General features: G+C 41.5%; 1 protein-coding gene across 1 annotated transcript; it reads left to right on the forward strand.

The window, feature by feature from the left end:
- Window positions 1-685: 685 nt before the first annotated feature.
- On the forward strand, window positions 686-22,911 carry LOC140105232 (ranaspumin-like). The gene is made up of 16 exons (XM_072129181.1): window positions 686-734; window positions 10,083-10,186; window positions 10,691-10,723; window positions 10,815-10,871; window positions 11,893-11,949; window positions 12,963-13,019; window positions 13,747-13,812; window positions 15,199-15,246; window positions 15,516-15,560; window positions 15,907-15,954; window positions 16,942-16,986; window positions 18,492-18,542; window positions 19,259-19,327; window positions 21,193-21,240; window positions 21,675-21,754; window positions 22,749-22,911. The coding sequence occupies exons 1-15, from the start codon at window positions 686-688 to the stop codon at window positions 21,714-21,716; spliced, it is 819 nt and encodes a 272-aa protein (XP_071985282.1). The 3' UTR covers window positions 21,717-21,754; window positions 22,749-22,911.
- The last annotated feature ends 663 nt before the right edge of the window (window positions 22,912-23,574 follow it).

Genomic DNA, 23,574 nt, shown 5'->3' on the forward strand with positions numbered 1-23,574 from the left:
TCCCTATGGGGTTTTTTTCCTTTTTTTAATTTTAACGTGGCTTTAACTCAAAATGTTAAAAAATGTAAGGCTCTGTTTTTCTCTGCCTTAATAAAAAAGTTCTGATTTTTAAAAAGGAGTGATAGAGACAGGTTGGATTTATATCTGTGAAATGCAGTATATTTGTTAATAACATTGTATTAGAGAATGTGTTTTTTTGTTATCCTGTGTATATTTAAGAATCTTGTCTTCATGGGAATACCCTTTTATATAGGATCCTGCTGCTGACATAATAGAGTGGCCAACCCCTTTAACTTTTAATTTGTGCTAAAAACATTCACCCAATTCAGACTTTTATAGTTTAAAATTAGGATATTAAAACCTTTCTCAAATGCATTTATCCTACACAAGTTTTCGATGAGGGAAAAATATGACAGATATAAAACTAAAGGGTAAAATCTTCCTTATGTTTTATTAATGTTTACATTCAAAGCAGGATGTGAAATTTTGGCAAATGTTAAATGTTTTCTTAACTATGCTAATAAATGTGATTAAAATAATGGAGACATCAAAGCTGTAGGCATTTAGGATCATTTCCAATGTGGGCAGTGCCGTCATGTGATCTTAGTGATGTCACCTCATTTTATCCTATAAAAGAAGAGCAGTGTCTTGTACCATTCACACCTTGATCTCCTCAATCTCCAGAATGAAGATCATCATACTCTTTGCTTTGGCCGGTCTCAGCCTGGCTGTGGGTATGTAGATATAATACATTGTAATTTAGATGCTAATGTATTAATACAATCTATAGATCATACATACAGTATATGTATATTCAGCTGACTTGTGTCTTTTGTATTTTTTTCTTTTTGCATAGAAAGGTCATGTTATGATTAGAGATGAGCGAACATGCTCGTCCGAGCTTGATGCTCGGTCGAGCATTAGGGTACTCGAAACTGCTCGTTGCTCGGACGAATACTTTGCCCGCTCGAGAAAATGGCAGCTCCCGCCGTTTTGCTTTTTGGCGGCCAGAAACAGAGCCAATCACAAGCCAGGAGACTCTGCACTCCACCCAGCATGACGTGGTACCCTTACACGTCGATAGCAGTGGTTGGCTGGCCAGATCAGGTGACCCTGGGATAGACTAGCCGCTGGCCGCGCTGCTCGGATCATTCTGTCTCTGGATGCCGCTAGGGAGAGAGCTGCTGCTGGTCAGGGAAAGCGTTAGGGTGTTCTATTAGCTTACTGTTAGGCAGGAGTGATTCTCAAAGAACCCAACAGCCCTTCTTAGGGCTACAATAACGTTCTACTTTTTTTATTTTAATTTGCATCTTTTACCATTTTGTGAGGAATTAGCAGGGGGACTTGCTACCGTTGTGTTTAGCTCTTAGTGGCACACATATCCATAGCAAAGGCTGAAGTGGCAAAATTCAGTAGGGGTTGGATTTCTATTAGGCAATAACTCAGTGTCATCTCATCTGGCATAGTAGTGTGCTTCCTTTGATACTTGGCTAGAAAATAGCCATAGGAGAATACAAATAGCTTCTTGAAGCCTACAGTAGCGTTCTATATATTTGATTTCTGGTTGATCTGCTGGTGGCTGTAGTTTCTGCAGTGCATGTACTTGCCAATTCTGAGCAATTTGTAGTGAGACTTGCGACCGCTGTGTTCTGCGCTTAGTGGCGCACATATCCATAGCAAAGGCTGAAGTGGCAAAATTCAGTAGGGGTTGGATTTCTATTAGGCAATAACTCAGTGTCATCTCATCTGGCATAGTAGTGTGCTTCCTTTGATACTTGGCTAGAAAATAGCCATAGGAGAATACAAATAGCTTCTTGAAGCCTACAGTAGCGTTCTATATATTTGATTTCTGGTTGATCTGCTGGTGGCTGTAGTTTCTGCAGTGCATGTACTTGCCAATTCTGAGCAATTTGTAGTGAGACTTGCGACCGCTGTGTTCTGCGCTTAGTGGCGCACATATCCATAGCAAAGGCTGAAGTGGCAAAATTCAGTAGGGGTTGGATTTCTATTAGGCAATAACTCAGTGTCATCTCATCTGGCATAGTAGTGTGCTTCCTTTGATACTTGGCTAGAAAATAGCCATAGGAGAATACAAATAGCTTCTTGAAGCCTACAGTAGCGTTCTATATATTTGATTTCTGGTTGATCTGCTGGTGGCTGTAGTTTCTGCAGTGCATGTACTTGCCAATTCTGAGCAATTTGTAGTGAGACTTGCGACCGCTGTGTTCTGCGCTTAGTGGCGCACATATCCATAGCAAAGGCTGAAGTGGCAAAATTCAGTAGGGGTTGGATTTCTATTAGGCAATAACTCAGTGTCATCTCATCTGGCATAGTAGTGTGCTTCCTTTGATACTTGGCTAGAAAATAGCCATAGGAGAATACAAATAGCTTCTTGAAGCCTACAGTAGCGTTCTATATATTTGATTTCTGGTTGATCTGCTGGTGGCTGTAGTTTCTGCAGTGCATGTACTTGCCAATTCTGAGCAATTTGTAGTGAGACTTGCGACCGCTGTGTTCTGCGCTTAGTGGCGCACATATCCATAGCAAAGGCTGAAGTGGCTAAATTCAGTAGGGGTTGGATTTCTATTAGGCAATAACTCAGTGTCATCTCATCTGGCATAGTAGTGTGCTTCCTTTGATACTTGGCTAGAAAATAGCCATAGGAGAATACAAATAGCTTCTTGAAGCCTACAGTAGCGTTCTATATATTTGATTTCTGGTTGATCTGCTGGTGGCTGTAGTTTCTGCAGTGCATGTACTTGCCAATTCTGAGCAATTTGTAGTGAGACTTGCGACCGCTGTGTTCTGCGCTTAGTGGCGCACATATCCATAGCAAAGGCTGAAGTGGCAAAATTCAGTAGGGGTTGGATTTCTATTAGGCAATAACTCAGTGTCATCTCATCTGGCATAGTAGTGTGCTTCCTTTGATACTTGGCTAGAAAATAGCCATAGGAGAATACAAATAGCTTCTTGAAGCCTACAGTAGCGTTCTATATATTTGATTTCTGGTTGATCTGCTGGTGGCTGTAGTTTCTGCAGTGCATGTACTTGCCAATTCTGAGCAATTTGTAGTGAGACTTGCGACCGCTGTGTTCTGCGCTTAGTGGCGCACATATCCATAGCAAAGGCTGAAGTGGGAAAATTCAGTAGGGGTTGGATTTCTATTAGGCAATAACTCAGTGTCATCTCATCTGGCATAGTAGTGTGCTTCCTTTGATACTTGGCTAGAAAATAGCCATAGGAGAATACAAATAGCTTCTTGAAGCCTACAGTAGCGTTCTATATATTTGATTTCTGGTTGATCTGCTGGTGGCTGTAGTTTCTGCAGTGCATGTACTTGCCAATTCTGAGCAATTTGTAGTGAGACTTGCGACCGCTGTGTTCTGCGCTTAGTGGCGCACATATCCATAGCAAAGGCTGAAGTGGCAAAATTCAGTAGGGGTTGGATTTCTATTAGGCAATAACTCAGTGTCATCTCATCTGGCATAGTAGTGTGCTTCCTTTGATACTTGGCTAGAAAATAGCCATAGCAATAGGATAGGATTGTTTGGTTCTAAAAACTCAAAAAAAAACAAAAAACACAAAAAAAAACAAAAAACACAAAAAAACACACAAAAAAAAAAAAAAAGTTATAACTCTCATTTTAAAAATGTTTAACCCCAGGGCTAGGGGTAGAGGACGAGGGCGGGGACGTGGGCGTCCAACTACTGCAGGGGTCAGAGGCCGTGGTCCTGGGCGGGGTGAGACACCACCTGCTGATGAGGGAGCAGGGGAACGCCGCAGAGCTACACTCCCTAGGTTCATGTCTGAAGTTACTGGGACTCGTGGTAGAGCACTGTTGAGGCCAGAACAGTGCGAACAGGTGATGTCGTGGATTGCTGACAATGCTTCGAGCAATTTGTCCACCACCAGTCAGTCTTCCACGCAGTCCACCCATGTCACCGAAATCCCCACTCCTCCAGCTCCTGCACCTCAGCCTCCTCCCCCCCAGTCTGCCCCCTCCCAGGAAAATTTGCCATTTGAACCGGCATACTCTGAGGAACTGTTTTCTGGACCCTTCCCACAGTCACAAACCACTTGTCCGGTTGCTGCTGAGCAATTTTCCGATGCCCAGGTTTTCCACCAGTCACAGTCTGTGGGTGATGATGACCTTCTTGACGTAGTGGAAGTGTGTAAAGAGGTGTCCGACGATGAGGAGACACGGTTGTCAGACAGTGGGGAAGTTGTTGTCAGGGCAGGAAGTCCGAGGGGGGAGCAGACTGAGGGATCGGAGGATGATGAGGTGACAGACCCAAGCTGGGTTGAGAGGCCGGGTGAACACAGTGCTTCTGAGACGGAGGAGAGTCCTCGACCTGAACAGGTTGGAAGAGGCAGTGGTGGGGCCAGACGGAGAGGCAGGGCCAGAGCTGGTGCATCAGCGCCACTGTCAACTAGTGAAGCTCCCGTGGTGAGGGCTCTTGCGGCGAGGGCTAGATCTTCAGAAGTGTGGAGGTTCTTTAAGGAAACACCGGATGACCGACGGACTGTGGTGTGCAACATGTGCCAAACCAGGCTCAGCAGGGGTTCCACCACTACTAGCTTAACTACCACCAGTATGCGCAGGCATATGAATGCTAAGCACCCCACTCAGTGGCAACAAGCCCGTTCACCTCCGGCCGTGCACACCACTGCTCCTTCCCCTGTGTCAGCTGCTAGTCAGCCCCCTGCCCAGGACCCTGGCACAAAAACCCCATCGTCGCCTCCACGATCCTCCACAGCATCCACCAGCGTTCAGCTCTCCATACCCCAGACGCTGGAGCGGAAACGCAAATATAGTGCAACCCACCCGCACGCCCAAGCCCTTAATGTGCACATCTCCAGATTGCTTAGCCTGGAGATGCTGCCCTATAGGCTAGTAGAGACCGAGGCCTTTCGCAACCTCATGGCGGCGGCCGCCCCTCGGTATTCGGTCCCCAGCCGCCACTACTTTTCCCGATGTGCCGTCCCAGCCCTGCACCAGCACGTGTCAGACAACATCATCCGTGCCCTGACCAACGCCGTTTCTGACAAGGTCCACCTGACCACGGACACGTGGACGAGTGCTGCCGGGCAGGGCCACTATATATCGCTGACGGCACATTGGGTTAACTTGGTGGAGGCTGGGACCGAGACTGACCCTGGGGCTGCTCATATACTGCCGACGCCGAGGATTGCGGGGCCTACCTCGGTCCAGGTGTTTCAGGCCTACTATGCCTCCTCCTCCTCCCACCCCTCCTCCACCTCCTCCTCCGAACTACCATCCGTGGGCACGGCGCCATCAGTCGGTAGCTCTAGGCACAGCAGCAGTGCCGTCGCTAAGCGACAGCAGGCGGTGCTCAAACTGCTGAGCCTAGGCGACAAAAGGCACACCGCCCAAGAGCTATTACAGGGCATCACGGCGCAGACTGATCTGTGGCTGGCACCGCTGAACCTCAAGCCGGGAATGGTTGTGTGTGACAACGGCCGTAACCTGGTGGCGGCTCTGCAACTCGGCAGACTGACACATGTGCCATGCCTGGCCCATGTGTTAAATCTGATAGTGCAGCGTTTCCTCAAGACATACCCCAATCTGTCTGATTTGCTCACGAAGGTGCGCCGCATCTGTGCGCATTTCAGGAAGTCCAGCCCAGATGCTGCCACTCTCAGGGCAGCGCAGCGCCGCCTCCAACTGCCCGCTCACCGACTGTTGTGCGACGTGCCCACGAGGTGGAATTCAACACTGACCATGTTATCCAGAGTTTACCAGCAGCGCAGAGCGATTGTAGACTGCCAGATGTCAACTTCCACCAGAACTGGTAGTCAGGTCAGTCAGCTTCCTCAAGTCTACAATGAGGAGTGGACGTGGATGTCTGATATCTGTCAGGTGCTGAGTAACTTTGAGGAGTCAACACAGATGGTCAGTGGCGATGCCGCCATCATCAGCCTCACCATCCCGCTGCTTGGCCTGTTGAAAAACTCTCTGGTCAGCATGAAGTCGGAAGCTTTGCGCTCGTCACAAGAGACGGGGGAAGAATATTCCCTTGTTGATAGCCAAAGCACCCTGAGGTCTGTTTCTCAGCGCATATCGGAGGAGGTGGAGGTGGAGGAGGATGAGGAGGAAGAGGAGGAGAATGTTGGCGAGACACAAGAGGGGACCATTGTTGAGTCCTTCACTGTTCAGCGTGTATGGGCAGAAGAAGAGGAGTTGGAGGAGTTGGAGGAGGAGGAAATGGACAGTCAGGCCAGTGAGGGGAGTGAATTCTTACGCGTTGGTACTCTGGCGCATATGGCAGATTTCATGCTAGGCTGCCTATCCCGTGACCCTCGCGTTCAAAGAATTTATTCCAGCACCGATTACTGGGTGTTCACTCTCCTGGACCCACGGTACAAGCAAAATCTTGCCACTCTCATCCCTGCAGAGGAAAGGAGTGTGAGAATGCATGAATACCAGCAGGCCCTGGTGCACAAGCTGAAACAGTATTTCCCTTCTGACAGCGCTAGCGGCAGAGTGCGTAGTTCTGCGGGACAAGTAGCGAGGGAGAGTAGGCGAGCAGGCAGCTTGTCCAGCACTGGCAAGGGTACGCTTTACAAGGCTTTTGCCAGCTTTATGTCACCCCAGCAAGACACTGTCACCTGTCCCCAGTCTCGGCAGAGTAGGGCTGATCTTTACAGAAAGATGGTGAGGGAGTACGTAGCTGACCATACCATCGTCCTAAATGATCACACAGCTCCCTACAACTACTGGGTTTCAAAGCTGGACATGTGGCACGAACTGGCGCTGTACGCCTTGGAGGTTCTTGCCTGCCCTGCCGCTAGCGTCTTGTCCGAGCGGGTTTTCAGTGCAGCTGGTGGCATCATCACCGATAAGCGTACACGCCTGTCGACTGACAGCGCTGACAGGCTGACGCTTATTAAAATGAATAAAGGCTGGATTTCTCAGAATTTCCAATCTCCACCAGGTGAAGGAAGCTCAACCTGAATAATTGATCCACTCCTCCTCCTCCTCCTCATTTTCCTCCTTCTCCTCCTCTTTGTACAGTAAAGCAGAGGAAAATGGCTATTTTTTGACAGGGCCCACTGGCTCTTGCTATACTTCATGCATTTAATTTTTCTGGAGGGCCACCTACCCGGTCCTCTGTTTGAAACAATTTTTGTGAGTGCCACATACAGGCACTCAATCTATTCCATTTTTCTGGAGGGCCACCTACCCGGTCCTCTGGTTTGAACAATTTTTGGGACTGCCACATACAGGCACTCAATCTATTCCATTTTACTGGAGGGCCACCTACCTGCTCCTCTGGTTTGAAGAATTTTTGGGACTGCCACATACAGGCACTCAATCTATTCCATTTTACTGGAGGGCCACCTACCTGCTCCTCTGGTTTGAAACATTTTTGGGACTGCCACATACAGGCACTCAATCTATTCCATTTTACTGCAGGGCCACCTACCTGCTCCTCTGGTTTGAAGAATTTTTGGGACTGCCACATACAGGCACTCAATCTATTCCATTTTACTGGAGGGCCACCTACCTGCTCCTCTGGTTTGAAGAATTTTTGGGACTGCCACATACAGGCACTCAATCTATTCCATTTTACTGCAGGGCCACCTACCTGCTCCTCTGGTTTGAAGAATTTTTGGGACTGCCACATACAGGCACTCAATCTATTCCATTTTACTGGAGGGCCACCTACCTGCTCCTCTGGTTTGAAGAATTTTTGGGACTGCCACATACAGGCACTCAATCTATTCCATTTTACTGCAGGGCCACCTACCTGCTCCTCTGGTTTGAACAATTTTTGGGACTGCCACATACAGGCACTCAATCTATTCCATTTTACTGGAGGGCCACCTACCTGCTCCTCTGGTTTGAAACATTTTTGGGACTGCCACATACAGGCACTCAATCTATCCCATTTTACTGGAGGGCCACCTACCTGCTCCTCTGGTTTGAAACATTTTTGGGACTGCCACATACAGGCACTCAATCTATTCCATTTTACTGCAGGGCCACCTACCTGCTCCTCTGGTTTGAACAATTTTTGGGACTGCCACATACAGGCACTCAATCTATTCCATTTTACTGCAGGGCCACCTACCTGCTCCTCTGGTTTGAACAATTTTTGGGACTGCCACATACAGGCACTCAATCTATTCCATTTTACTGGAGGGCCACCTACCTGCTCCTCTGGTTTGAAAAATGTTTGGGACTGCCACATACAGGCACTATCCAAATTAAATTGTCTCCATAGCAGCCTCCACACGTTGTCTCCATTGCTACCTCCAAAAGTCGTCCATATAGCTGCCTCCATACATCGTCCCTTTATCAAACGAGGTGTGTCAGGCAGAAATTTGGGTTGTTTTCATGGATTCCACATCAAAGTTGTTAACTTTGTCGCCACCCTGCTGTGTAATCCACAAAATATACTTGCAAACTTTTACCATTTAGGGATATTATTTCAGCGCTTCTTGCGCATCTGTTTACATTCCCCTCACCCGCCATATCCTAAACTTATAAGAACGCTACTACACTTGATCTTATACAAAAGTGCTGTTTGGGGAGTAGCCTAGAGACAGGGGCTTGGATTTGCGAAAGCTCGCCTGGCAGCGGAGCGCCAGCTCCATGCGCATCATGCGCTTCTTGCGCGTCTGTTTACATTCCCCTCACCCGGCATATCCTAAACTTATAAGAACGCTACTACACTTGATCTTATACAAAAGTGCTGTTTGGGGAGTAGCCTAGAGACAGGGGCTTGGATTTGCGAAAGCTCGCCTGGCAGCGGAGCGCCAGCTCCATGCGCATCATGCGCTTCTTGCGCATCTGTTTACATTCCCCTCACCCGGCATATCCTAAACTTATAAGAACGCTACTACACTTGATCTTATACAAAAGTGCTGTTTGGGGAGTAGCCTAGAGACAGGGGCTTGGATTGGCGAAAGCTCGCCTGGCAGCGGAGCGCCAGCTCCATGCGCATCATGCGCTTCTTGCGTATCTGTTTACATTCCCCTCACCCGGCATATCCTAAACTTATAAGAACGCTACTACACTTGATCTTATACAAAAGTGCTGTTTGGGGAGTAGCCTAGAGACAGGGGCTTGGATTGGCGAAAGCTCGCCTGGCAGCGGAGCGCCAGCTCCATGCCAAGATCCAACTAACATAGTTTTAACTGCAGCACCTTTAATCTACTACTAGTTCACTGCCTCCATACATGGTCCCCTTATCAAACGAGCTGTGTCAGGCAGAATTTTGGGTTGTTTTCATGGCTTCCATGTTAACTTTGTCGCCACCCTGCTGTGTAATCCACAAAATATACTGGCAAACTTTTATCATGTACCGATATTATTTGAGCACTTCTTGCTCACCTCCTTTGGTTCCTCTCTGCCACCCATTGGTTTGAAGCCTGAGTCCATTTAGGGTATGTCGCCATGACACTCTCTAGCCTGCTGCCGCTGCCTCTGCATGCCGTCCCCTATAGTGTCAGGGTCAATTATTGCATGTTTTAGATGCTATCTAGCTTCATTCTGTCACTCTGTCATGGCCATGCTGTTGCCCATAATTTTGGCATAATGGTGCGTTTAAGCAGCCTCAGAGGCATCCATGCATGCTGCCCCTGCTGTTTCCTGTCCATTTCCGTGGTGTTTCCATCCTTTTCTGAGGTTCCCAGGTGTTTGGCCAAGCTTCCCTGTGCAGAGCCTTGGTCCCCTTGAAAAATGCTCGAGTCTCCCATTGACTTCAATGGGGTTCGTTATTCGAGACGAGCACTCGAGCATCGGGAAAAGTTCGTCTCGAATAACGAGTACCCGAGCATTTTAGTGTTCGCTCATCTCTAGTTATGATACATCAGGAAGTAAACCAACAAATGCTCAGTGCTTGGAATTTGCTGTAAATGTAAGTTTGAATAAATACTAATGTATTTAACTTTTTTTAATAACAAAATGTATATTTAGGCCTCAATGACCAATATAAAATCTCAATATAGCTAAAGGTTATTTAAATCTAGACCCATAAAGCTGTTATTTTAAGGCCGTTTGTTCAAATGTCGGACAATAATTTTACCTTTAAATTTTTTGTGCAATTTTGCAGCCCATAGAAATGTTAACTGTAACTACAGCAGCAAAAAAGTAATAATAATAATAACCAAGGTCCAAAAATATTTATGTGACAGGGCAAAAGCAGATGCGGTCAAGGTAAAGCAGGCAAACATTACTAGAGGAAATCACAGGTTAATGTGCACATTACAAAGCTACTGGGGTCTAAACATAGACTTTCATCAGCTCAGCCTGTGCATGTTTGCTATTAACTCTCTAATGACTTGTCCCGTTTTTGTTTCTGTGTTTTTGTTTATTGCTGCCCACCTTCAAAAATCCATATTTTACTTTAAATATCCATGTACAGAGCTATGTGAGGGCTTGTTTTTATGTTAAACAATTGTACTTTCTAGTGGCTGGATAATAATATTCTATATCATTTATATATGTTCTAGTAAAAGAAAAGGGATTTAAATTTTTAGATTCTTGTAATTTTTTTTGATTTTTAAAAACTTTTCTTTTACTATTTGTCCCCCAAGTGTGCATTGAACCTTAGGGTTTTAATCACTTCTGCCATATAATGCAATACTGAAGTATATGACAGTTATATGACTGAGGTCTAAGTAACTGTCTCTGGCAGGTTATGGTCAGGATAAATGACAGGCCTGGGAGTCCAGCATAGACATAGCTGTCATAGTAACTGATGGCGACTCCCCCAATCTTAACCAAGGTTATATAGTTCTGATCTACATTGACTAATATATTTCTATTGTCTCTTCTTATCTAGCATGCTCCAGCTTTCACTGTAAATCTTGCAATTTTTGTGTGTAGCTACAAAGGAAAGGTAAGTAAATTATATTTGCCAATATTTAATATCAATAAAGAATGTGTTACCGTATATACTCGAGTATAAGCCGACCCGAGTATAAGCCGAGACACCTAATTTTACCACCAAAACTGGGAAAAACTACTGACTCGAGTATAAGCCGAGGGTGGGAAATGCATTGGTCAAACCCCCCAGTAGTATACAGCCTGCCAGCCCCCAGTAGTATACAGCCTGCCAGCCCCCATGTAGTATTTAGCAGCCCCTAGTAGTATACAGCAGCCCCTAGTAGTATACAGCAGCCCATAGTAGTGTACAGCAGCCCCCAGTAGTGTACAGCAGCCCCTAGTAGTGTACAGCAGCCCCCTAGTAGTATACAGCAGCCCCCTAGTAGTATACAGCAGCCCCCTAGTAGTATACAGCAAGCCCCTAGTAGTATACAGCAAGCCCCTAGTAGTATGCAGCAAGCCCCTAGTAGTATACAGCAAGCCCCTAGTAGTATACAGCAAGCCCCTAGTAGTATACAGCCTGCCTGCCCCCACGGCCCTTAAAAAAAAAAACTTATATACTCACCCTCCGATGTCAGCGCGGCTCCCCGATGTCGGCGCAACTTACCGATGTCCCCGATGTCAGCGTGTCCCGTCTTCTTTCTTCTCCGCGGCTCCTCTTCTCTCTTCTATCTTCCGGCATGGACGCGGCCATGTTTTCTTCTAGCATGCGCATACTATGACGCGGCTGCTGCTGACGTCATAGTATGCGCGGCCACTAAGAAAACATGGGCGCGTCCATGACAGAAGAAAGAAGAGAGAAGAGGAGCCGCGGAGAAGAAAGAAGACGCAACGCGCTGACATCGGAGGGTGAGTATTTAAGTTTATTTTTTTTAAGTGGGTAATTTTTTTTTTGTTATAGACTCGTGTATAAGTCGAGGGGACATTTTACAGCACATTTTTTGTGCTGAAAAACTCGGCTTATACGCAAGTATATACGGTAGTTAATTGTATAATTGTACATATATTTATTTTTCGTAATTGTTTACCCACAGATCACACGAAATGAAGAGAAATTTAGGGCAGCTACGAAAGAACTTATACTCATACTGGTAAGATATAACATTGCTATTGTTTAAGAACATGTGCTGTAAATATATATATATAGTCGTACAATTACACTAGATTACTTACATAGCGAGAGAGGGGAAACATTTGTCAGGTTCCAATGGACACTGATAGACATTTCTGCAGTAGAACTTTGTGGGGCAGATTTATCAAACTGTCAAAAAGTAAGAATGTTCTTAGTTGCCCATGGCAACCAATTAAAGCTCCCCTTTAAAATAGCCATGAGCACTGGTAAAATGAAAGCTGAACTGTTATTGGTTTTAAGAACATTCTTACTTTTATACAGCTTGATAAATCTGCCCCTACGTTTCTAATGTTTTTGGTGGCTTATGCAGTGAAGCATCTCAATTATTGTTGCAGCACTGTATGTATTTCTTATCATTTGTAACCTTCAAAAGTATATTACTGCCGTTACAGGATATAAGTAAGGAACGGCGCTAAATTCTGTTGAAAAGATTTGTAGAGAAGTGTCTGGAAGTCCTATCTCAATTTTCCGTTCCCCTCAAACAGTAGTGTCATGATATTTATCAGCTACTGACAGGACAGGACAGGACAGACCATGGGATGCTATAGGATTAGGATGGTTTCCTATTTCCCATTATAGTTGTTTAGTGAATGTAATATCTCCCAGTTATAAGTTATTAGGGTATAATTTGCTTACTAAAAGGAATTTATGATTATTAGTTAGAAACTTACTATACAGTATATCCAAGTGTAACAGTTCCAGTAATCCCTGACTGAACCATATTTCATTGATTTTAATTTTTATTGTTGTATTTATCACAGTGCAGGGTCATAGTGATACAAGATAAGGATGGCGATGACATTATACAATACCTGACACTGGAATAAAAAAGTGCCCTAAAAAACTATTCTGAATCTTGTTCTACATAGTTTACTTTTAGAACATGATAAATGATGTTATATGACATAGAACATATTGTTTGTAGCTGATGACCTAAATAAAAGGTTCTCTTTTCTTCTAATCTCTTACTAGAAATGTTCCGGTTGTGCTTTGGATGTAATTCTTAATATTCATGAAGATCAGACATTAGTAAGTAAAGAACTGCATTAACACCTCATTCTAAATGAAGTGGAAAATATGGATATGAATGGACTAGCTTCCCGGAAACCAAATAATTGGAAAGCCAACAGAACAGATATTAAATGAGGTCAATTGCCATCAAAACATTAAGAATGAAGAATTGGTGTACAGGCCTGACATCTGCTCCAACTACTTATATATATGGCTGTGGGAGATGTTGCTTACAACTTCAACACTTTCTGCATTATTAGAACACAGACTATAGGGCAGTGGCCATAATAGTCAATGGTGGGTCCCCATTAGGACATTCTGGGTGCATCACCACCCAAAAAACCAAATTCTATTTGGTTCTACAGCCTAATGTTTCCTAGAAGTGGCTTGTACCTGCACCCCCTGCATGGTAGTAGGCCAAGGGGCTAGAAGAAAGGAAGGACTTGGGAGTCACTGTAAATTGATACTATTATTCTTCTGGGATGTGACAATTGGGATAAATGATCCCTTCTTTCTGGATTACCCATCCACTTATCTTCATAGGAAATGTAAGTGGCTGCTTATATATGTTACATGTTTATATACAGTCACACATATACAGTCACATAGATGATTTAAAATGTACATTTAATATATTTTACCTTTTAATTTAAGCTTCGGAGGATATACTTCTATGAAATTTAAAAGTAATGAATAAAAGCCATGTTTCTACTGTGTAAAATAGTTAAATGTATTTCCCCTACAGGAGGAAGCGTTAGCAGCAGCTGGAAAGACTCTGGAGGATGTGGCTCGTGAGTTGTTCGAATTGCTTGTAAGTTTTTCCTTTAAATGTGATTGCACAGCACGGCCCTTACTGGGGGATTCAGATATAGAATTTGTATTTCTATGGAATGTAAACTATGAAGGTGGATACATTTTATAGTTTTCCACAATGTTGATCAGTGTGGAATTAGATCAATTGATAGCTACAAAAACTTCCAAAATAATAAGATATATAGTTTTTCATATTTTTACACTTGACTGTAAAGAAATTCTTATTAGATCCAGATTAATTCATAGATTGATAGAATTGTATTGGAAAACGGCACAATCAAGGTTACAGTTACATGACTATAACCTTGGTGTAATCCTCGCCCTACATACAAGACTCCATTCACATTTCAAGCAATTAGACTTTTTGACAGCTTTCCCATTTTTTTGATGGATTAATTTTTGACAGATGCATCTTTCATATTCTTAAAGTCAGTGGTAAAAACTGAAAGCAGCTTTCTGATAGGAGACTGTTTTGTAATCTGAAAGTAAAGCACATGAGGCAGAGATACAAATGAAAGAGTTTAGTTTTCATAAAAAAATAGATCATTCAAGTCCTGAAGTTTTCCAAAAATGTGAACAAACGCTGAAACATCTGATGGCCTTAGGACTGGTTTTACTGGTGTGTGGGTGGCAGTCTGCCAAAACGCTCTAGGATAAAAGGGAACAGCAGCGAATTATGCTGAAACTCAACCTGCACACAACATATTCCCTTATCATTAGTCAGACTGCTCCAGGATATGTTAGATTGCAGGTAGGTTCCTCTGGTATCGCTGTAACTTGCTGGCGTTATTGAATAGGTTGCTTGTCATAAGATAATACAAAAGGTTCAAAAGCTACTACCAGCCTGTTATCCAGGACAGTGACAGGAGGACAGGAGATTGTTCCACTCTCTGTTTGGTATAATGCTGAACTTCCAGAGTATAAGATGACATCAATGTGATCCGGGCACTGTCCTGTATATTGTGTTGGTGGAGGTTTCTGAGCATCAATCTCATGGCTGGGTCAGCACAATGGTGTCACCTTAAAAGTAGTAAAAGTAGCAGCACCAAGGTATTTATTCAGACCATCTCCTTTGATTTTCCAATACTTATTTGTTCCAACTTGGATTTTATTGAAAATTTCACAATACTGGAAGAGGCTATAGCTGATATCTTCCTGACCAGATGTAATTCTGTCCCCAAGACTTGTCCCCAAAACTTTTTAAGTTTTGAATAAAGCTTGTTAAAGTTCTTAAAATACTTCCAGAAAAAACTACTGATACTTCCTATTATTATTTCTATGTAATATATATTTTTAAGACCAGGTATAATAACAGACTTACAACTTTTCTATGTAGAAAATGTAAATATAGAAAATCCTCATCATCATCATTGTATTTTTCCAGGACACACTAAAACTGAGTGAAGGTGCAACACAAATACTATGTGCGCTGGTAAGTTTACCATTATGTGTTATAGATCTCTCAGAGATTTATTTACACCATATTGTATGGCAGCTTAAAGTGTAAGAGACTGTGTAACCATTTAATTATTTGATTGATTATCTCTTTTTAATATAACAGTGGTGTTTAATATTATTATGAACTTTATTCTAATAATCTCTCTGGTAATGTGACACATATGGACATGTGTTAACAGAACAAATGATTATATCTGCAGAATTCATGATTTCTGATAAAATTATTTATATTTATAATTACAGGCAGATGATGCTTTGCTATCAACCTGTTTGGCAAAGGCCCTGACGGTATCACCAATTTATACTTTCATATTTGTAGATAGAAAAATGAAATAAGTTCTAAAAGGTTTATTCAATTAACATTATTAATGGGAAAGTTTAGTAGAAATAAATATAATCGGATTATCTATTGTAATTCTCTACTCTTTGAATACACACACATAAACACTAATGTTATATATATGGAGGGGGAGCAGTGGATCAGTCGTGGTATTATTACAGTAACTTACACATATCACACTGAATTATCTTTTTTGTAGATTGATGGATATTATTTAAAATTGGACTGAAATAAATCTCTAGATCACATGACTTTAATAGCAACTACAACTTACTTGTATATTCTTTATTTTAGAAAAATGTGTCTCCATTGCCCGACAACCTAAAGGCCTTCATTTGTAAGGTAAAAATAATAATTTTAATGTAATGATAAAAAAAAGTTTGGCTTTGGTCAGACTTTGGTCAGACTTGGTTTATCTAGATATAAAAGTCTTATAGTCACAGCCTGGATATCTACAGAAATGTTACTTGTGGGTATAGAACACTCAGGAGTAGGAAGTTGTTATAGAAGTCTGATATTCACAGCCATTTGGGGATGAGGCCACTAATGGGAGGATGGAATCAGTGTGACACATGGAAAGGTCTCTTCTTCCTCTTTTCTGTGGAAGTGACAGATCTGATCCCCCTGCACTGGTTTTCTCGTTAATAACTAAAAGATATCAAATATTTATATGATTGCATTTATTAGTGGTAAAAAATCATGTAATTTTAATGTACTGCTGAGAGCTTAATTCAATCAGAATTATTACTTTGTGAACCTTACAGATGTTTTACATGGACTAGGTCTGGTAATTATACATGATTCTATAGTATGTGTGATGTGGGCAGGACTGGTTTGTTGAAAGGTTATATATATTTTAATATATAGTTTGTCGTGAACAACCAATTGTCACAGACACCACCTCATTCTGACTGCTGAGACCCCCAGGCTATCTGCTTTAGAAGTTGTTAGAGGGGGTTTTCTATCCATTGTATGTAGGGCATATACAGAGCAAATGTCATAAATACATCATTGGAGCTTATTGTCCCCTTCCTGCGGCCGGGCTGATCGGAGAGCTTTCACCACATTTGCCTTCTCTCACCATTCAGACCTATGGCAGTGCTGAAAATAACTCGAAAAGACTCGAATAGACTTGAATAGAGAGTGGCCACATATACATGGCAAACCTATATACTTTGTTCCTTATGCATGCCAAACTTTACAGCTGTACCAAGGGAGTCAAGGACCCGCACCTATGGAAAGGTCATGAATACACAAGATAGGAAAATCCCTTTAATTTATTAGAGATTATAGTAAATTCCCATGTAACTTGCTGCGTTTGCTTTCTAGGGAGATCGAAATGCAGTAACTGCAAAAGACGTTGTGCAGCTCTTGGTATGTTTTAAAACTTCTAATTCACTGTAATGAGTAGAGACCTAGTCACACAAAACGGATGTCTCCATATACAGACACTAATTTATCTAGATACTGATCTCAGTGGAAATAGAATAGTCAGATACCTTTACACATACAAGAACCATCTCTGCCTATGTGCTTTATACATGTGAATCTTATTCTTATCATTCTGTACACCAAAACTTAGTAAAATGCAATGATAAATATCCCCTGTATAGCTCTGAAGGATAGAACAGACTGCTACATCCACTACTATGGGCTTCCAAGGGACACAAACCCTTCATCATTAAGAAAAAAATCTTAACTCACCTTCAGCTTTTTCTCCCCCGCCCTGCGGCTCCATTTTCTCCTCTTTCTGCCTGGGCACATACATTGATGCGGAGGTGTCATTAATAGTGTGGGGGAAATCTCTGCTGTAGACATTTATGTAAAGGGGCATCTGTTGAGGACATTTTATGAAAGGAGTGAATCTGCTGTGGAAATTTTATTCTAGGGGGGCATTTGTTGTGGACATTTATGTAAAGGGAAATCTGCTGCAGATACTTATGTATAAGAGGGCTCTGCTGTGGACATTTCATTAAAGGGGGCCCTGCTGAGGACATAACATTAAATGGGGCTCTGTTGTGGACATTACATCAAAGGGGGGCTTTACTGCTGATATTTCATTAATGTGGAGCTCTGTTTCCTACTCTAGGGCTTATTCTTGAGTCAATACCTATTTTTTCTAAAATTGGGAGCCTTGGCTTATATGCAGTCTTGGATATCTGGTTGTGATGGTTTCCTGCAGTTATGGAATGAGATTGGCTTTACTTAAAAGATGGGTTTTAAGTGCTTGTTTGAAGTTTATCATGACAGTGAGATTAACCATATAGATGAGTACCTAAGTCCTAACATCTGGGCACATGTTAGTTTAGATACCTAGGGGCCCTAGTCTTGTGAACAGCCCTGGGCCCATGGGACCCTTAATCCTCCACTTATATCTAGCATTGGTTGAACTCAATTAAACATTTACCCCTATTGGTGGCTCCAGTAAAATGATATGAATGTATGTTGAGATGTGTATGGAGGAAATGAAACCCTGGACAACCTTCTCTCCCAGCCCCATACCAGCTGCATGTTCTGCCTTTATGCTTACTCAAACTCTGTCATCGATAATCCTACATTTTTCCAGATATGACACATACATCATACAATAGAACGGCTATATAATGCACAGTTATTGGAATCAAGTAGGAGAGAGAAAGCTATGGGTAGTTGTAGTTATTTCTTTACACTTGAAAACCTGAATCACAAGATCAAAATTGTTAGGCAAACTTTTGGAAAAAAATGCCATGGATAACTAGATCAGTGACATCATTTTTAGCTATATAGACTATATTCCTAGGTGAGCACTGGCTGATTATTGCTGTCATATTATTAAGTTGCTTCTATCGCTTCTAATACAAGAAGGTAACACAAGTTTTATTTTCTTTATTTCTCATTAGAAAAACGCTGCTTGCTTTGGGGACGATGCACTTGGCACTGGTGATACAGTGGTAAGAAATCTTGCTCTTATTAGTATATCTTAAAATCATTCCATTAGTCCAAATTATTCAGTTGATTCTTTGTGATACTGTGGGCTTGGTGTTCATACACTATAACAAAGCAGAAGAACAGAATCCTCAAAGGGAGATGTAAAGGTCGCCCAAAACTGTAACATGTGGATATTTTCATATACAATATCTACACAAAGGGGCAGATTTACTTACCCGGCCCATTCGCGATCCAGCGACGCCTTCTGTGCGGCGGATTCGGGTCTTCTGGCGATTCACTAAGGCAGTTCCTCCGACGTCCACCAGATGTCGCTGCTGCGCTGAAGTTCCCCGAGGAACGCCAGAATGCACCATCCTATACCTGGTGAAGGTAAGAGCATGTCCAGCAACACTTTTTTTTTTTTAAATGCGGTGGTTTTTCTGAATTCCTTCGGGTTATCGTTCGGCCACACCCCCCGATTTCCGTTGCGTGCATGCCGGCGCTGATGCGCCACAATCCGATCGCGTGCACCAAAAACCCAGGGCAATACAGGGAAAATTGGCTCAAATCGGAAATATTCGGGTAACACGTTGGGAAAACGCGAATCGGTCCCTTAATAAATGACCCCCAAAGTGTTAGTTTCCTCAGTACAATAAAGAAAGGTTTATACAGTCTGATAAAGATAATACAGTAAGATCACTTGTATAACTAACACATTTACATGACAAATGTATTACAGGAAGAATTAGTCACAAAACTTGGAGAAAGTCTAGAAGGTTTAGTGCAGAAGGTCCTTGATCTACTTCAGGTAAGTTTCTTTTTAGATTTTGAAAATATTTGTGTAATTGTTGTATTGTTATAGTCTAATAAGATGTAATTATAACCCCCCATCTGTGAAATACTGGTGAGAATCACAAATCTACAACATTTATAGTTATAGTACATGTTATTATTCATTCACTTCTCTATTCATTTCACAATTCCCAACTGATTTAGAAGGAAGGAAGAATCTACTTTTGAGTACAGGCAGTCCCCTACTTAAGAACACCCAACTTACTTTACTGTACTTTAGCCTTAGGCTACAATAAACAGCTATAACAGTTATCAAAGGTGCCTGCAGTTAAGCTTTATTGTTAATCCTGGTTCTTATGATAACCCAAAAGTTTTAAAATCCAATTCTCACAGAGACCCAAAAAATTTTTCGGCAGAGTTACAATGATAAAATATACAGTTCCGACTTACATACAAATTCAACTTAAGGACAAACCTAAAGAACCTATCTTGTATGTAACCCAGGGACTGTCTGTAATGCGGGCAATTTGAAAGGAAATGTTCTATAGGACAGCAAAGCACTTTGAGATAATGTACAGAATAGATAATACTGGTGTACAGATCTAAGAATACAACTAGCACCAGGTTAAAATAATAATAGCAAGTGAATATACAGTAAAGTATTAGTATTTCTCCACTACAAATAGTTTATGGTTTTGTCGAGATCTCAAATTTACTTTTGGGATCCAGATTCCTATGTGGAGCTTGTTACTTGTCCACAGATTTACTACTGACTCCTAGAACAAGAGGCTGCAGCACAATAATAATGAAAGAGAGAACAATCAGAGGTTTCTACATCGTTCCATCATTTATGGTTTAACCTCACAATAATATACTTGCAGAAGGTCACATTTACATACTGAACATATTACCTTGTAGGTGAGGTGTCTAAGTCTTACTTAGGAAAAACTGGTTTCAAACACAAGAAAGGCCTGCTTATGGCACTGGACATTTATCCAACTAGAACTTTGAAGCAAGATTATGTTTTCTTTTTTCTTTCTTACAATACAATGATTCTACTTCTTCTGAGATATACTCCTCTACATCTCTTGCCCATTTATTTTCTATCTTACCATTAAAGTTATTCTCTTCCCTGGATGTCAAATTCATTCTAATGTTTATAATCGAAGGGTTTCCTCCCACTGAGTCAAATATTTTCCCAAAAAGTTCACAGTTACCTTTTCCTATCCTCTTCAAAAATCCTTTATCCATTAATGATCTGTAAATAATACAAAACATTCTGAGTCCCTTAAACCAAACTCACTCTTTACCTGGTCAAATAACTTCAATTACTTTCCCTTCATATCTATTATATCTCCAAGCCCATAGACTCCTTTCTTCTCCCAATTGGAAAGCTATCCCTGCAGTCCTTTTCATTTACCCATATAAAATAAGTCTCTTAGTAACAAAAATTCTGAAATATCCATTGGTAACTGGAATTTTTTTCTAATAAGCCTCCAGACCACACTGGTATCTCTTAAAAGTATTGATGCTTTTCCTGGTATCTTTAAATTGGAATTATTTTCATGCACAAATCTTCCCAAAGTTAAAGAGGAAGCCAGAGTTTCCCCTCTAGTAGTAAGATTGTCTTAAGCACAAAAACTGTTGCAAAAGTGCAAATGCACCAAAAAAGTTTCAACTAAACAAAAAGAAGCCAAGCCAAATAAAAGATACATGTGTCCCCATAAGTTTATATATTGTCTAGAAGCTGACAGAATCTCATTTAGATTTCACCAATTTAGGAATTTATTAAATACTGCACAACAATATTATTAGTAAATTTGCCTTTAGTAAAACCATATAAAAAACAGCAACTATTAAAAACTTTTTATGTTATTTCAGGCACTTATCGGACCATCTGGGGTTTTGAATGATTTGGCATGTAAATTGGTAAGTGCACATGTATGATTGTCCTATAAATGGGATGAGGCTGGAGATAACACATTCAGGTCTTTAGGGTTTTTCTAGGATTGCTCTTTTCTTATGATTAGGAGTTTTATTTAGGATTGCTCTATGCAGATAGGAGGTGTAAATAAAATGTACCATCAAAGTGTATTCCGGTCACAACCACATATCTTCTCTTATAATCCCATATGTGATGTAAATAGGGTGACTGTATATTTCACATCAGGATAATAATAATATCCTGCTGCAGGTCCCATTATACACAACCAGGAGTTCCACTAACATTTCTGCAGGTTTTTGTGGCGGTCAAGCAGCAGCTCGAGTCATGGAATCAGTGTTGATTTCTGTTTCTATGTTTTTAAACGTATATTTTGCTTCGCTATTACCTAATAATAACCAAATGATTCCCTTTTATTTAGATAACGCTTCCAGATGTTGGTCTTGGTGGTATGATTGGCTGAGGTCTTGTTTCATTCAAAAACTAATCCCAACTTATCCGGTAAACTGTGCAAAATCTCATAACATTATCATTTCTTTTATATATATTTTTGTTTCATTGGTAATAGTGACCATTTGGAGGATACATTTCCTTACATATTCACCTTGCTCTGTAGTATTGTGCCTCAGTGTTACTAGGGACCTCTGTACATATATGGTAGAGCATACATTATATTAATCACACAGAGCTTATTAGATAGGGAAACAATGCAATATATACACAATTTATGGAAGTATTTGGCTAGTGAAATTTTTTTTTATAAATTTCCCTCTGTACACATATGGATTTGGAACAATGTCATCCAGATGTGATTGGGCAGTATTCACTCTTATTCCACATGAATGACTTTCTTGTCTGTGTGCTATCCCTTTTTTTGCAGATAGTACACTGACATATTTATTTCAATAGCCGCATGCACACAACTGGGTGTAGTCTGTAGAAAACTCAGAGCAGGTCCTATTCCTGCCCATGTTTACAACCCGAGCCTTCCCATAGAAGACTATGAGAAAAATACTGACACCACCCGGGAGACACTCAGGAGTCATTTGATGGAGCTCATATGTGCAGATCACTTACTAGGTAACACAGTCATGTGACTCTTCTAGAGAATCCGATACGAGTAACACACAAACCTTTCCTGCTGACATACGGCTCGGCAATGGATTACACACTGATGATATTTGAAGCACAAAAATAGATCACATATCTCTTATTCGTGGCCAGAGATCAGCACATGTTCACCTGCAGGGAGCCGATACCTGAGATTTAAGAGATTTAGAAAGCAGAACGCAATCCTTTATATCCGTGTTTTACACAATCCCTTCTCTTCCATCATTATCTCTCCTCCAAAATGTTTCACTAGTAAAGTAACCCTGCACCCAGACTTTATTATATCACTGGAGGTACAACTACTGTATTCTCCAAAAAAGGTTAAAGCTGTTTATATCATGTTAGATTTTACTTCATTATTTATCCTACATATCAATTTTTTTAGGGACATTGGACCAAGAAAGTAGAAGAGATGAGAGCAAGCAATAAAAAAAGAATAAAAAATATAAAATCTTATGATTAATCCTTTTGATTTCCTTGATGATCAACCAATCTGTTTCTTATACATCTAATATTTCATCCAATCAATAAATCTTTCTTCTAATCAATCCACTTGTGTTGTTTTATTTAGTTGTACGGAGATTTCTTGGTGTCACCAGAGGAATAATTCTGTGGTTTGTCCTCAGTAACTCGTGTATACCAGAAAGAAGGCCAAGAGTAGAGGTTATAGGATAACTCTGCTTTATATTAGATGTTATCATGTGTTTTCTCACCATTGGTAGTAATACTTAGCACATAACTACTCTGTAGGCTCAGTAATATGGTACTAGGGGGAAGGCTGCTGCAGGCCTTCTCTACTTCCCGGAACCTTGTAGGGGTCAGTTGCTTGCAGTATCAGTGGTCTGTAAAACATGGACATCTACAATACCGAGGACTTTGTATGCCGCGATGCCCACCTCAATAACACTTTCACCAGTTGGAATTATTTTTGCTTCCAAGTGTATTAAAAGTTTCAATTCAAAGGTTCTTTTAGGTAAAATAAAAGTTAAGCTTTCTTCAGGCTTTTTGAAGATATATTGATACATCATAGATGTCCAGGTTTCTGTGCGAGTCCCAAAAATCTAATAACTAAATCCCTTGATAAATGTGGTGCAAGGTGCTTTGTTGGAATAAATTATGGCAGATTTCTGTCATAAACAGATTGATTGATACCTATTTTTTAAATTTAGGTAAAACTAGGGATGGATGAAATTGTAGTCACATGTACAGGG

This window comes from Engystomops pustulosus, chromosome 10 (assembly GCF_040894005.1).
Source record: "Engystomops pustulosus chromosome 10, aEngPut4.maternal, whole genome shotgun sequence".
Classification (NCBI taxonomy): Eukaryota; Metazoa; Chordata; class Amphibia; order Anura; family Leptodactylidae; genus Engystomops; species Engystomops pustulosus.